The sequence below is a fragment of the Macaca nemestrina genome, chromosome 12 (genome assembly GCF_043159975.1).
Source record: "Macaca nemestrina isolate mMacNem1 chromosome 12, mMacNem.hap1, whole genome shotgun sequence".
Lineage (NCBI taxonomy): Eukaryota > Metazoa > Chordata > Mammalia > Primates > Cercopithecidae > Macaca > Macaca nemestrina.
This window is the reverse complement of record NC_092136.1, coordinates 57,972,588-57,988,925: the sequence shown is the minus strand read 5'-3', so window position 1 is coordinate 57,988,925 and position 16,338 is coordinate 57,972,588. Positions and strand designations below refer to the sequence as shown.

The 16,338-nt window shown below is 39.1% G+C and overlaps 1 protein-coding gene across 1 annotated transcript in view; it reads left to right on the top strand.

Moving 5' to 3' along the window:
* Positions 1-2,942, top strand: part of LOC105488793 (olfactory receptor 8U9-like) — a 48,536-nt gene extending 45,594 nt beyond the window's left edge. Inside the window, exons 5-6 of the mRNA XM_011753223.2 lie at positions 812-848; positions 2,865-2,942. Coding sequence (XP_011751525.2) covers positions 812-848; positions 2,865-2,942 — 115 coding nt within the window. The remainder of the gene's footprint in view (positions 1-811; positions 849-2,864) is intronic.
* Positions 2,943-16,338: the final 13,396 nt, after the last annotated feature.

Here is a 16,338-nt window from a genome sequence, read left to right as displayed (position 1 = left end):
TTAATAGATACTGAATTCAGTTGTTATCCAACGCTATTGAAACATCCTGTTGTTTGACCTTTAACAGCCGTGAGTGTAACCCTCTTGCAATTTCCTGACTCCACTTTAAAGCTTTAGCCTTAATAACTTCCTTTTTTTCACATTTCCCCCTTTTGATCCAGAACTTTCTTCAGAAAGCATTGCAGATCAATTGGCAAGTCTTATTTTGTCCCTCATTGCTGAGATGAATGTGACCAAGGGATTCGTGTTTCTTATTGGGAGTTACAAGTTCTAAGAAGTGTATGGCTATATTGGGCCACATTTGAGTCACAAAGAGATTTTGAGAAGAGAGTTCTCAAGCAAGGTTTGGTCCAAAAAAAAAGTTATCAAATAAGATGTCTTTTCTGAATCATAGGCTTGATAGACCACGCTGAGCTTCTAAGTGACAAGTATTTTGGATGGAATTTTAGCCAGATTTTGACTATAAAGGGTAGTCAGCTATACAGATCAAAAAGCCAAACATTTTAATGGTGGGTTTTCCATTTAGCTAATTCACATGTTCATAGATTTTACCTACTCAGTCTCTACTTTGTTAGAAGCATTTATTCAAGTATAATAGTAGGTATTGGCGACAGTGAAAACACCCTCTGCTTGGCCATGAGGTAACTCTGTTGCGCAAGAGAGTAGAAGGCGAAAACCAGAATACAGAGAAGGCAACATATAAGTGGCTCAATATTTCAGGGATCTTAGTCATATACAAGTCTAATCGGGGTGTTCTTGGATGATCAGTCAACTTCAGCTGACATATGCTTCACTTCTGGGTCATTTTTAGCCTCAAGTCTCTGATTGTTTCTGAATTACAGCAGGAGGTAAGAGAATCCTTTAAATGAGAAACATGAATCTAAGCGCCAACATCTTTCAGTTTGGCAGGATGTGGATTGGGAAGGAGTACCTGATATGAACCTTGCCACCAAGATTGAAGGAAATTGTTTTGTAAATGTCTCTTCCAACAGACAAAATCACTAGACTAAAGGTTGTGATGTTTGGTATTTTCATATCCCAGAAGCACAATGTGGGAAGATTGTCTACCAGCGTATGATTTTTTTGTCTATAGCCTTACTTATTCCTTTGTAATATTGGAGAATGTCTCCTTTAGTCAATTGAATAACAAAGGAAAGAGGGCTAAATGCATCAATCATCCAGTGATAATTTCAAAAGGTGACAACTTATGTTTTATAAAAGGTGCAGACCTTAGATTCAATAGGACTAGATAAAGTGCCTTTGGCCAGAGAAATTTTAATGTTTCCACAAATTTTGACAGCTAAGTTTTGATAATGTCATTTGCTCTTTCAACCAGTCTGAAAGATTGTGGACGGTAAACCCAATGCAAGTATTGTAATATGGGCCAAACTTTGCAAATTTGTTTTGTAATATGGCCAATGAAGTGAGATTCTCAGTCACTATGTAACTCTAATAGTATACCCCATGTAGGAATAATCTTTTCTAATAACTGTTTTGTAACAGCTGAGGTAGTGGCAGGTTGGCAAGGAAATGTTTCTACCCAGTGAGAAAACATACAAATTATACTGAGAACATATTTATAACCTTGAGAAGGAAGTAACTGAATGAAATCCATTTTCCAAAGAAAAAAGGGTCAATTAGGCAGGTCAAAATGACTGGAACTCTGAACTGTTTTCCTGGATTGAATTTTGGCAAAGCAGTACAAGTCAGTTGTACCTCTTTGGCGATCCTAAAACGTTTCCCCACCAATACAGTTTCATAAAACTTGTAAGTCTATCAGTTGTTCAGTAAGTCATCTGATGTGTCATTTCAGGTAGGAATTTTTTATAGATTCTCATCATACTGGTTTATCATTGGACCATATCATAAATTTGTTGGGCAAAAAAATGCAATTGTTTTTAATCCCAAAATAATGTTATTTATGTGGGGCTTGAGACTGAGCCACTTTAACAACATTATTTACATTCTTTTGGGGGAAATAATTAATATTCACTATAAATAAGGTTTTCAGTCTTAGTGGAACTCAACATAGCCATTTTGTGGTGCGTGAGCAGCCAAGTTGTTTCCTTTATCCTCAAGAGATTCCAATTTTCAGTGCCCAAGAATTGTGATTATGGCCAAGGCAAAGAGAAGTTGAGTTGAATTTAATAAATTTTTGACAAAAGCTCCATTTTTAATTTGATTCCCTTCAGAAGTTAGAAATCCTCTTTGCATCTGAAGCAACCAAAATCTTGAACAACCCCAAGGCATAACAGCTGGCTCTGTGAAGATTTTCAGGTTTACCTTTCACCAGGATACAAGCCCCAGTTAGGGGATAAAGTTCTGCTTGCTGGGCTGAAGTAGCCACTGACAACACGGCTGCTTCAATTGCTTAAGAAGGGTGATAATAGTACATCCAGCAAGATACTTTCCTTCATTAACTGACATATATGATCCATCAGTAAACTATGAAAATTCTGCATTTGGTGTAGGTGTTTCCTGTAAATCAGCTCTAGGTTTTAGTAGCTGGTCAGTTAGATTTAATCAGTTATGAGGTGTCTCGTCATTGAATAAGAGATGGCAAGTTGCTGAATTATGATTATTGAAATGAGAAATAATACTATGAGAAGTCAATAGCAAGATCTCACAAAAAGTGACTCTGCTTGCAGAAAGATATTGAGTATTATGAGAATTGATTAAAGCTTCTACAGCGTGAGGAACATAGATTTAGTTAAAGCCACAGTGCCTAATACAGCTCCCATGCAGGAAGGGAGTCCCTTAGCTACTGAATCTAACTGCTGGCTGTAACATCCAAGGGGTGTGTGTTAATCTCCATGTTTTCAGTTAAGAACCCCTAATGCATTTTCTTCTCTTTCATTCACTAGAAAGGAGGAAGGGGAGCTGATAATTGGGATGCCCTAAGGCAGGACGACCTAGAAGTCCTTATTTTAATTGAAAGGTGACTATACAAGCATTCTCTTCCCAGTCCAGAGGCTCTAGCTTATTAAGTTTCAGAAGGATATATAATGATTGAGCTATTAAGAAAAATTAGATATCCAGTTTCAACAGTACTCTGCCAGGCCCAAAAACCCTTGTGACTGTCTCTTAGTCTGAGGTTGAGGAAATCTTAAAATGCTTTTGTATTAGTCCCTTCTCACATTGCTACAAAGAAATACCTGAGACAGAGTAATTTACAAAGAAAAGAGGCTTAATTGACTCACAGTTCTGTGGGCTGTTCAGGAAGCATAGCGACATCTGCTTGGCTTCTGGAGAGGCCTCAGGAAACTTACAACTATGGCGGAAGGCAAAGAGGGAGCAGGCATGTCACCTGGGCAGAGCAGGAGGAAGGGGGGCAGCAGACAGGAAGGTGCTACACACTTTTTTAAACAACCAGATCTTATGAAGACTCACTCACTATCCCGAGGACAGTATCAAGAGGATGGTGCTAAACCAGTCATGAAAAATCCCACCCCTATTATCCAATCACCTCCCACCAGGCTCTACCACCAACATTGGGGATTACAATTTGACATGAGATTTTGTGGGACACAGATCCAAACCATGTAAGCTTTTAAGTCTATCAGGATCCAAGAGAGGTCCCTAGTTTAATATCAAGTATCTGAAATATTTGACATGCCTTGGTAAATTGAAATTTTCTCTGGAAACTTTATGGCTTTTGTCTGCTAGAATTTTAAGGATATAAACACTATCACGTTCAGAAGCCTCTTTACAAGGAGAACAAAGAAGGTTATCAACATACCGCAAGAGAGTCGACCCTTGGGGGAAATAAATGTCTGTTAAATCTGCCTTCAGTACCTATGAAAAGTGAGAGGGGCCTTCAGTACATCCTCGAGGCATTTCTGTCCAGGTATGTTGTTGTCCTTTCCATGAGCAGCAAACAAAAATTGACTCTCGGTGTCCACCAGAACCAGTGCCTTTAAAAAGCATTACAAATGTCTATCACTGTGAAAATTTTACTTTCTGTGGAGATGAAAGTCAGGGAGGTACAGAGATCTGTAACGATACAGTGTCGAAGAATGATATTGTTATCAATGGCTCTTAGGGCCTGTGCAAATCTCCACTATTGCCATGAGGTTTCTTTACAAGAAAAATAGAAGTATTACAGGAGCGAGGGCAAAGCAGTACAAAATTCTCACCATGTGAAAGAAAATGAAGTAATTAAGGCTAAGACTTTAAAGTGGAGACAGGAGATTGTGAGAGGATTGCACTCACACTGCTAAAGGATTACAGGATATTCCAGCTGACTTGGATAACAACTGAATTCAGTGTCTGCAGCCCTTCAACATCTCTCAGCTGGGATTATCCTAATTAACTAACTAATCAGAATGGGTTTGTGTTTTAGGATTTCTGGCTAGCCAATGAACTGCCTCAAAAAACAACTTTTTGTGGAAACCACCTAGAAATAGAAAAATAGATCAATGAAACAGAACAGACCCAGACAACAGAGCAAAGAGCAAAGTATAGCTGGGAGCTAAAAATAAGATAAAAGAAATATTTGAAGTTACAGCAGAAAAGATGTTATTCAAAAGTGGTATAAGACTAGACTATTCTTGTGGGAAAAAAATACTAGATACCTAGCTCATAATAGCCAAATGTAAATGTGTCTATGGGAAAAATTGAAAAATGTGCTTTAATGAACTTTAGTTTGGATAGATTTTTCTTGAGATGACACCAAGAACAAGATTCAAAATGAAAATGATGACATATTTGATCCCATATATGTTTTAAATATTTGTATGAGATATTGGAAAGAAACTGTTAAGGCAACTAAAAAGTACTTGAAATCTATTCAATTGAATCTAATATTTATATTATATAAAAATTACTCACAAACCTAAAAAAGCATCCAATTTAAAATATATTTAAATATTATATATTATTATATAAAATAAATATATAAATATAGGATTTTTTTAATTGTGTGTGTATATATACATACATTCATTTAAAGCAAAATACATATAGGATAAAAGGCTCAACTTTATTCATGATCAAAATAATGCAAACAAAATAATACTGATATATTAATTTTACCTATCAGGTTAGCCAAGATTTAAAATGTAAGCATAAAAACCCCCCATGCTAGTAAGGCTAAGAAGGAAAGGGAAATTTCATACATAGTAGGGGTAAAATGTTTCTGGAGGGAAATGTGGCAACATTTATAGAAGTTAAAAATATAATTTTCTTTTATACAAAGAATTGCACTTGTAAGAATGGATTTTAAGAAAAAAAATTCATTTAAGTGCAAGGATATTCACTTTAGTATTCTGTGTAATAGTGGAAAAAATTGGAAACAACTTAATTGCTCATCAAAAGGAGGATGTGTAAGTATATCCAGGGCTATTCATATCATGGGATACTATCTGTAGTTGCATAGAAATAAATACCCATGGTCTTCTATTAAATTACAAATAAAGGGATTCAAAACAGTATATATAAGATAATTCAATTTCTATAAGTAAAAATATGTATGCATAAAATTTGGAAGGACTATAACCAAAAAAAGGAAATTGGGAGAGTGTACAACTAAATATTATCAACATTTCTCTAAGTCAGTGGGAATATGGATATTCTCCTTGTTTTTATTGCTTGTCTGTATTTTCTAGCCTTTTAAAGCATTTATTTCTCTGTTAATTTTCCAAAATAAAAATTTTAAATAGGAAAAAGAGCAAAGAAAGAAACTTTTCTTTGCTGGATTTAAAATGTATTCCAACAATAACAAAGTAATAACTAAAACAGTGTAGTGCACTGGCCCAGGAAAATAATAAGCACATAAAGGATAAGAAATATGATATAAATATTTATAAACTCATATAGATGAATATATTTTAAAAATATGTGGATATTTCAATAAGTTGTGCAATAAATGTAGGGGTTTTTTGGAAAAGTCATGAAGTACCAGAAATTTACGTGAAATTTATAAATGCTTAGGGGTAGGAAAATGCTTTTTAAGCATGGTATCAAAGGCAGAATCACAAAGGTAAAACAGATTTAATGCACAATTTAAAACTATCTATGTCCGGACACAGTGGCTCACTGTGAAATTCCAGTACTTTGGGAGGCCAAGGCGGGAGGATTGCTTGAGCCCAAGAGTTTGAGACCAGCTTGGCAATATAGAAAGACCCATCTCTACAAAAAGTAAAGAATTGGCCAGTCATGGTGGCACACGCCTGTAGTCCCAGTTACTCATGAAGCTGTAGTAGGAAGATCGCTTGAGCCCAGGAGGTCGAGGCTGTAGTGAGCCCTAATTGCACCATTGCACTCCAGCTTTGAAGACAGAGAAAGATCCTGTCTCAGTAAATAAATAAATAAATAAATAAATAAATAAATAAATAAATAACATGTTCTATGTATTTAAAATATAGCCAAATCAAAAATAAAATGAAAATTTTGAAAAATATTTGTTAATAAATGAAAAAGACAAATGCTCATAACATATAGTTTTCACAGAATAAAAATGTAGCTATGATTATATCTCTACTGGCTGGTGTTTTTCACATCCACAGTCCACATCAGAAAACAGCAATCCTGAGTTGATTCTTCTGTCTCAGGTACTACAATTTTCAATATATTGCATATAAAATACGCCCTGTATCCTGGCCCCAACTGACTGGAACAAGCACCAGTGTATGCTCTGGTTATCCTTTTTCTGACTTGGTGACAATCTTTTCTTGCCCTTCTCTGATCCACTCTGCTCTGTGTCCCAGAGGGCTGCACACATGCATGCATGCACACACACACACACACACACACACACACTCTCTGCACCACACAGGCTCTTAGATCTCTGCATTCTGGTTGGGTCTAGCCAATTGAAGGCACCAGCGAAAGGTTGGAAGTGTGGGAAGAGAGGTTCGGGGATGTAGTCTCTGCCTTCCTCCCTGCTCCCCCTTGCACTGTGGTTCTGGCAGTGTCTGGTCCCTCTACCATTAGTGCTCTAACCAGGCAATCCCCTGCCACACATCCACCATTCAGTGACACTAATTCCTTATCACCACTTCAAGCCTAAGGTCTTAATGGGTTTATTTTTAGTTAATGTTGTTACTAGTCTCTGAGTGCCTCAACATCCCTTATGATTCCCCTTAACTCTGCCCACACCTTGGTACAAAGCCTCTTCATTAAATTCTCTCCAAAGTCCCCACAAGTTGACCTTCATTTCCTGTACTCCCTGCCTGAGAAAGTGGATGAACACAATGCTATCAAAAATTAGCAAGGACCTGCAACCTCCTCTGGGTTGGCTTAGTAAGATTTTATGCCTAATCAGAATGATCCCCATTAAGATGACACATCTCCCTATTTATATCTCCTTCAGGTGAACTCAGAGGAAGTAGGTCACTGAGTTCCAGCTGTATCTGGATGACCCTAAACTCTTGTAATTCTCTATGATGCCAATGCACTGGAAGCCCTGGGAGTCGTAGGGGGCTTGTTGTTATAACTCAGATTTCAACAGGCTTTTCTAACTCCTTAAGACCTAGAAAACTCTGTGAAATTTTAGCCACTGTCAGACTTATGAGACTATAAATATTGGAACAAAACAGGTAAATTATCATTACTTCCTGATGATGCTTATGAAGCCCGAGAAAATCAGCTAAAAAGAATACTATGTATAAATAATTATTCCATAGCTGACTGGTTCCATATTTGTCATAAATTATTTTTTATTCTTGATTTTTCCCTCTTCCTAATGTCCCATTGCAATGGGATCTTTGGGGTGTCACTTTTCTGGCCAGAAACTTCTGTGGCTGGCTGGTGACACCTTTGCCCGAGTTCTTGTCCTATGTCCAGAAAGCATGAGGTACGCAAACCAGTGGAAGTTGAACAAGATGAAGAGGAGCGTATTGAGTGTTATGACAGCTCAGAGGAGACCCACAGAGGGTAGCTCCTCTCTGTAGGCAGGTAGTCCTGTCAAGTGTTCAGCTCTCAGCAGAGAGGAGGGCCTGGAGAAGGTAGCTCCTCTCTGCAACTGGTCATCCTGATGTCTGCAGCTCTCAGCAGAGAGGAGGCCCTGGAGAGGGTGGCTCCTCTCTGCTGGCAGGACATCCTGTGGTCTCTACAGCTCTCAGAAGAGAGGGTAGCTCCTCTGCAGCTAGTCATCTCATTATCTCCAACTCTCAGCAGAGAGGGTATTTCCTCTCTGCAGCTGATCATCAGTCCTCTCTCCATCCACTCTGGGCTCTGGCTGAGCCTGTGGCTTTTATGGGCCTCAGAGGGAAGGAAGTGTGTGCTGATTGGTCCATGGGCAGCCATGGGTGGCAGGTCCTGGAAAAGGCACCACAAGCCCCCACTCCAGTTTGCGGGACTGGCAGCCCAGACCCCAGAATTCAGGCCCTCCCTCGCCTGAAGGTGGGGCCTTACTGGGACTGCCCTCTTCTGCCCAGGAAACTGTTTGCCTCCTGCTGCCATTCATGGTGCCAAGGCTCACCCAGACTTCCCTGAGAACTGAGCAGGCACCAACAGCAGGGAGAAGCCAGGCAGGCAGTGGGAGCAGGCACTTCTGAGTCTACAAGGGCAGGGGGGCCTTCCCAGCCCCCAACAGTTCAGGGATGCCAGGAAAGGGGGAGGGTCTGGCTCCTGCTCCTGCTCCATGAAGTGGGAGGCCTGGATCTGTAGCCACAGGTCTGGTTGCTGCAGCTGCACCTGGTAGGGCAGGGCTCCTGCCTGCTCCATGGAGCAGGAGGCTCCGGTCTACAGCTGTAGTGTGGGTAGCTGCAGGGGCACCCTGGGAGCTCCAACCCCAACTCAGAACAGGTAGGGCTCCCGCTTGTCCAAGGATCCCACCAGCTCCATGGAGCATGCAGCCCTGGCAATGCCTCCCTGCTGCTGCCATCACCATGACCTATCAATCACTAAGTGAGCAATTCTATCTGATATTTCTTGAAACTTTCCATCTGACTCCATTTTTATTTTGACTGCCCAGACTATCCAGGGTCAACAGCAGTCAAGGCCTCTTTGTCATGGCAGCGACCCATGAGTCAGCCAAGATGAGCAGACAGGCTGCCTGAAGAGCCCACTGGGACAGGGGCTTCTGAGCTCCACTGGACCAGCAGGTGGCAGCAGGTAAATGATCAAGTGAACTGACTCATGGACATTAAAATGAAGCAGAAAACACTAGATGTGTTTGTGTGAATGCATGTGGGTGAGTGTGTGCTTAACTTTAGATCCCAGTAGGAACACATGTTCCTTTCAAATGCTTATGACACACACAAATTGACCACAGATTTGGCTGCAAAGAAGTTTTTAATAAATTTCTAAAGATAGAAGTCATATAGAGCACAGTATTTATCAAAATAAATTAAAACTGAAAATTGATAACAGAAAATAGAAAAAAATTCTAAGTACTTGAAAATGAATGCCTCTCATAAATATCTTGAGTTTTTAAATATATTCCTTTTATGGCATAACTGGAAATGGATCACTATCATCAAAGGAATGCATTGTATATCACTATTTGTCCAAAGTGGTAAATTGCAGAAAATTTGTAGCCTTAACACTATTTAATTTAGAGTTAGAGTGATTTATAAAATGAAACATTCAATCAAGGGGGCTAGAAAAATATCACTAATCATAAAGCAAAAAGTGGTAGAAATGAATTAACACATATAAAAGCATGAATTAAATAAATTACAGAAAACCAGTATACTTGATTTAATGAGGAAATATCTACTTCTTTGCAATAACCAATACTTGGCACATCCTGGATAAGTCTATCCAAGGGAGAAAAGAAAAAGAAAGAAAAGAGATATAAAAAGAGAAAGGAAAAAAACATAAAATTAAAATAAGGAAAAGATGTACAACCACAAATTAAAGTAATTCGCTAGGTTCAGCTTGATACTATAACCATTGTATAACAAATAATTTGAAAAAGCTAAATGAAGGAATTGTTTTCCCAACTGTTATAGAGTAATACTTCCCAATATTTTTCACACCATAGAATACTTGGAAAATGATAATGTTGCATGGCACAGTAGTGTGAAAGAAAAATTTTACTTGTGCCTAGAAGCAATAGGCATTAAAATTCTGGCCATCTCAGCACATCTGTTACCCACTTATGGCAGGCTGGTTGGAAGTTGTATTCTAAAAGTCCTAGTCTAGGCAATATGCTAAGATTAGGAGGAGACAATAAGGAAGAAAATGCTAAAATGAAGAAACAAAACAAAATCATCAAAAAGTATGATTTTTTTGCAGATATTATTATGTAATTAAATTGATAGAGAAAAAAATAGGGAAAACCTCAACATAAAATCATATCAGAAGAGTTAGAAGTGGAACTCTAAGTTCAGAATCAGTAGATACAAGCAAAAGGAAGAGGCGTTAGAGATAGTCATCAAAATGATTAAATAAGGTATTGCCAATGGTTGACCAATCCCTTTTCCTCTGCTTATGCTGAGCACAAGCTCATTCCCTGTGAAATTAAAGTAGTGAGTGTGGACCCTAGGAACAGAGACTCAGGGTAATTTTCCAGGTAGGGGGGGCAAACCAAGATGAATGGATTGCACCAACAATCAAAAAAATATTTTTTAATTATCGACATACCCACATGGCATGTTCTACTCCTCCAAATGATAAAGGAAGGCTGATCAGAAACCACATACATAGGTAAATACAGGGAAATTACCAATCAAAAGGTGAGATGGCAATCAAAAACCACCAAGCATTTGAGGAAATTGTATGCCTTAAAAGAGAGAAACTGGACAGGTGCAATGGCTCATGCCTGTAATCTCAACACTCTGGGAGGCCAAGGCAGGAGCATCAGTTGAGCCCAAGAGTTCCAGACCAACCTGGGAAACGTGACGAGACTCTGTCTCTACAGAAAATTTTTTTTTAATTAGCAGACATGGTGGTACGAGCCTCAGCTACTCAGGAGGCTGAGGCAGGAGGATCTCTTGGCCCAGCAGGTTGAGGCTGCAGTGAACCGTGATTGCACCACTGCACTCCAGCCTGGGTGATAGAGTGAAACCCTGTCTCAAAAAGAAAGAAAAAAAGAAAGAAAGAAAGAAAATTTCATTAACAAGAGATAATACCTAATAAAACAGATCACAAAACCAAAACAAAAAATGTTAAAATTACTTCAATTAATAGAAACACACATTACTAAGATGATTAGTTAATTATGTACTGTAAACACTTTAAATTGTGGTGACTGAAAAATATTTGAAACTTTTTTTTTTTTTAATTATACTTTAAGTTCTACGGTACATGTGGATAACGTGCAGGTTTGTTACATATGTATACTTGTGCCATGTTGGTGTGCTGCACCCATCAACTCGTCAGCACCCATCAACTTGTCATTTACATCAGGTATAACTCCCAATGCAATCCCTGCCCCCTCCCCCCTCCCTGTGATAGGCCCCGGTGTGTGATGTTCCCCTTCCTGAGTCCAACTGATCTCATTGTTCAGTTCCCAACTATGAGTGAGAACATGCAGTGTTTGGTTTTCTGTTCTTGTGATAGTTTGCTGTGAATGATGGTTTCCAGCTGCATCCATGTCCCTACAAAGGACACAAACTCATCCTTTTTTATGGCTGCATAGTATTCCATGGTGTATATGTACCACATTTTCTTAATCCAGTCTGTCACTGATGGACATTTGGGTTGATTCCAAGTCTTTGCTATTGTGAATAGTGCTGCAATAAACATACATGTGCATGTGTCTTTAGAGCAGCATGATTTATAATCCTTTGGGTATATACCCAGTAATGGGATGGCTGGGTCATATGGTACTTCTAGTTCTAGATCCTTGAGGTATCGCCATACTGTTTTCCATAATGGTTGAACTAGTTTACAATCCCACCAACAGTGTAAAAGTGTTCCTATTTCTCCACATCCTCTCCAGCACCTGTTGTTTCCTGACTTTTTAATGATCGCCATTCTAACTGGTGTGAGATGATATCTCATTGTGGTTTTGATTTGCATTTCTCTGATGGCCAGTGATGATGAGCATTTTTTCATGTGTCTGTTGGCTGTATGAATGTCTTCTTTTGAGAAGTGTCTGTTCATATCCTTTGCCCACTTTTTGATGGGGTTGTTTGTTTTTTTCTTGTAAATTTGTTTGAGTTCTTTGTAGGTTCTGGATATTAGCCCTTTGTCAGATGAGTAGATTGCAAAAATTTTCTCCCATTCTGTAGGTTGCCTGTTCACTCTGATGGTAGTTTCTTTTGCTGTGCAGAAGCTCTTTAGTTTAATTAGATCCCACTTGTCAATTTTGGCTTTTGTTGCTGTTGCTTTTGGTGTTTTAGTCATGAAGTCCTTGCCCATGCCTATGTCCTGAATGGTATTACCTAGGTTTTCTTCTAGGGTTTTTATGGTATTAGGTCTAACATTTAAGTCTATAATCCATCTTGAATTAATTTTCGTATAAGGAGTAAGGAAAAGATCCAGGTTCAGCTTTCTACTTATGGCTAGCCAATTTTCCCAGCACCATTTATTAAATAGGGAATCCTTTCCCCATTTCTTGTTTTTCTCAGGTTTATCAAAGATCAGATGGCTGTAGATGTGTGGTATTATTTCTGAGGACTCTGTTCTGTTCCATTGGTCTATATCTCTGTTTTGGTACCAGTACCATGCCATTTTGGTTACTGTAGCCTTGTAGTATAGTTTGAAGTCAGGTAGCATGATGCCTCCAGCATTGTTCTTTTGACTTAGGATTGTCTTGGCAATGCGGGCTCTTTTTTGGTTCCATATGAACTTTAAAGCAGTTTTTTCCAATTCTGTGAAGAAACTCATTGGTAGCTTGATGGGGATGGCATTGAATCTACAAATTACCTTGGGCAGTATGGCCATTTTCACGATATTGATTCTTCCTACACATGAGCATGGTATGTTCTTCCATTTGTTTGTGTCCTCTTTTATTTCACTGAGCAGTGGTTTGTAGTTCTCCTTGAAGAGGTCCTTTACATCCCTTGTCAGTTGGATTCCTAGGTATTTCATTCTCTTTGAAGCAATTGTGAATGGAAGTTCATTCCTGATTTGGCTCTCTGTTTGTCTGTTACTGGTATATAAGAATGCTTGTGATTTTTGCACATTAATTTTGTATCCTGAGACTTTGCTGAAGTTGCTTATCAGCTTAAGGAGATTTTGGGCTGAGACAATGGGGTTTTCTAAATATACAATCATGCCATCTGTAAACAGGGACAATATGACTTCTTTTCCTAACTGAATACCCTTTATTTCTTTCTCTTCCCTGATTGCCCTAGCCAGAACTTCCAACACTATGTTGAATGGGAGTGGTGAGAGAGGGCATCCCTGTCTTGTGCCAGTTTTCAAAGGGAATTTTTCCAGTTTTTGCCCATTCAGTATGATATTGGCTGTGGGTTTGTCATAAATAGCTCTTATGATTTTGAGATATGTTCCATCAATACCGAATTTATTGAGCGTTTTTAGCACGAAGGGCTGTTGAATTTTGTCAGAGGCCTTTTCTGCATCTATTGAGATAATCATGTGGTTCTTGTCTTTGGTTCTTTTTATATGCTGGATTAAGTTTATTGATTTGCGTTTGTTGAACCAGACTTGCATCCCAGGAATGAAGCCCACTTGATCGTGGTGGATAAGCTTTTTGATGTGCTGCTGGATCCGGTTTGCCAGTATTTTATTGAGGATTTTTGCATCGATGTTCATCAGGGATATTGGTCTAAAATTCTCTTTTTTTGTTGTGTCTCTGCCAGGCTTTGGTATCAGGATGATGTTGGCCTCATAAAATGAGTTAGGGAGGATTCCCTCTTTTTCTATTGATTGGAATAGTTTCAGAAGGAATGGTACCAGCTCCTCCTTGTACCTCTGGTAGAATTCAGCTGTGAATCCATCTGGTCCTGAACTTTTTTTTGTTGGTAGGCTATTAATTATTGCCTCAATTTCAGAGCCTGCTATTGGTCTATTCAGGAATTCAGCTTCTTCCTGGTTTAGTCTTGGGAGAGTGTAAGTGTCCAGGAAATTATCCATTTCTTCTAGATTTTCTAGTTTATTTGCATAGAGGTGTTTATAGTATTCTCTGATGGTAGTTTGTAATTCTGTGGGGTCAGTGGTGATATCCCCTTTATCATTTTTTATTGCGTCTATTTGATTCTTCTCTCTTTTCTTCTTTATGAGTCTTGCTAGTGGTCCATCAATTTTGTTGATCTTTTCAAAAAACCAACTCCTGGATTCATTGATTTTTTGGAGGGTTTTTTGTGTCTCTATCTCCCTCAGTTCTGCTCTGATCTTAGTTATTTCTTGCCTTCTGCTAGCTTCGGAATGTGTTTGCTCTTGCTTCTCTAGTTCTTTTAATTGTGATGTTAGTGTGTCAATTTTAGATCTTTCCTAATCTAAAATAATTTCTGTTCTTGTACATTTGCTGAGGAGTGCTTTACTTCCAATTATGTGGTCAATTTTGGAATAAGTGTGATGTGGTGCTGAATAGAATGTATATTCTGTTGATTTGGGGTGGAGAGTTCTGTAGATGTCTATTAGGTCTGCTTGCTGCAGAGATGAGTTCAATTCCTGGATATCCTTGTTAACTTTCTGTCTCGTTGATCTGTCTAATGTTGACAGTGGAGTGTTGAAGTCTCCCATTATTATTGTATGGGAGTCTAAGTCTCTTTGTAAGTCTCTAAGGACTTGCTTTATGAATCTGGGTGCTCCTGTATTGGGTGCATATATATTTAGGGTAGTTAGCTCTTCCTGTTGAATTGAACCCTTTACCATTATGTAATGGCCTTCTTTGTCTCTTTTGATCTTTGATGGTTTAAAGTCTGTCTTATCAGAGACTAGTATTGCAACCCTGGCTTTTTTTTGTTCTCCATTTGCTTGGTAAATCTTCCTCCATCCCTTTATGAGTCTATGTATGTCTCTGCATGTGAGATGGGTCTCCTGAATACAGCAAACTGATGGGTCTTGACTCTTTATCCAGTTTGCCAGTCTGTGTCTTTTAATTGGAGCATTTAGTCCATTTACATTTCAGGTTAATACTGTTATGTGTGAACTTGATCCTGCCATTATGATATTAACTGGTTATTTTGCTCGTTAGTTGATGCAGTTTCTTCCTAGCCTTGATGGTCTTTACATTTTGGCGTGTTTTTGCAATGGCTGGTACCAGTTGTTCCTTTCCATGTTTAGTGCTTCCTTCAGGGTCTCTTGTAAGGCAGGCCTAGTGGTGACAAAATCTCTAAGCATTTGCTTATCTGTAAAGGATTTTATTTCTCCTTCACTTATGAAACTTAGTTTGGCTGGATATGAAATTCTGGGTTGAAAATTCTTTTCTTTAAGAATGTTGAATATTGGCCCCCACTCTCTTCTGGCTTGTAGAGTTTCTGCCGAGAGATCTGCTGTTAGTCTGATGGGCTTCCCTTTGTGGGTAACCCGACCTTTCTCTCTGGCTGCCCTTAAGATTTTTTCCTTCATTTCAACTTTGGTGAATCTGGCAATTATGTGTCTTGGAGTTGCTCTTCTCGAGGAGTATCTTTGTGGCGTTCTCTGTATTTCCTGAATTTGAATGTTGGCCTGCCTTACTAGGTTGGGGAAGTTCTCCTGGATGATATACTGAAGAGTGTTTTCCAACTTGGTTCCATTTTCCCCCTCACTTTCAGGCACCCCAATCAGACGTAGATTTGGTCTTTTTACATAATCCCATACTTCTTGCAGGCTGCAGGCTTTGTTCATTTCTTTTTCTTCTTTTTTCTTTAGGTTTCTCTTCTCGCTTCATTTCATTCATTTGATCCTCAATCGCTGATACTCTTTCTTCCAGTTGATCAAGTCGGTTACTGAAGCTTGTGCATTTGTCATGTATTTCTCGTGTCATGGTTTTCATCTCTGTCCATTCGTTTATGGCCTTCTCTGCATTAATTATTTTAGTTATCAATTCTTCCACTCTTTTTTCAAGATTTTTAGTTTCTTTGCACTGGGTACATAATTCCTCCTTTAGCTCTGAGAATTTGATGGACTGGAGCCTTCTCCTCTCTTCTCGTCAAAGTCATTCTTCGTCCAGCTTTGATCCATTGCTGGCGATGAGCTGCATTCCTTTGCAGGGGGAGATGCGCTCTTATTTTTTGAATTTCCAGCTTTTCTGCCCTGCTTTTTCCCCATCTTTGTGGTTTTATCTGCCTCTGGTCTTTGCTGATGGTGATGTACTGATGGGGTTTTGGTGTGGGTGTCCTTCCTGTTTGTTAGTTTTCCTTCTAACAGTCAGGACCCTCAGCTGTAGGTCTGTTGGAGATTGCTTGAGGTCCACTCCAGACCCTGTTTGCCTGGGTATCAGCAGCAGAGGCTGTAGAAGGTAGAATATTGCTGAACAGCGAGTGTACCTGTCTGATTCTTGCTTTGGAAGCTTCCTCTCAGGGGTGTACTCCACCATGTGAGGTGTGGGGTGTC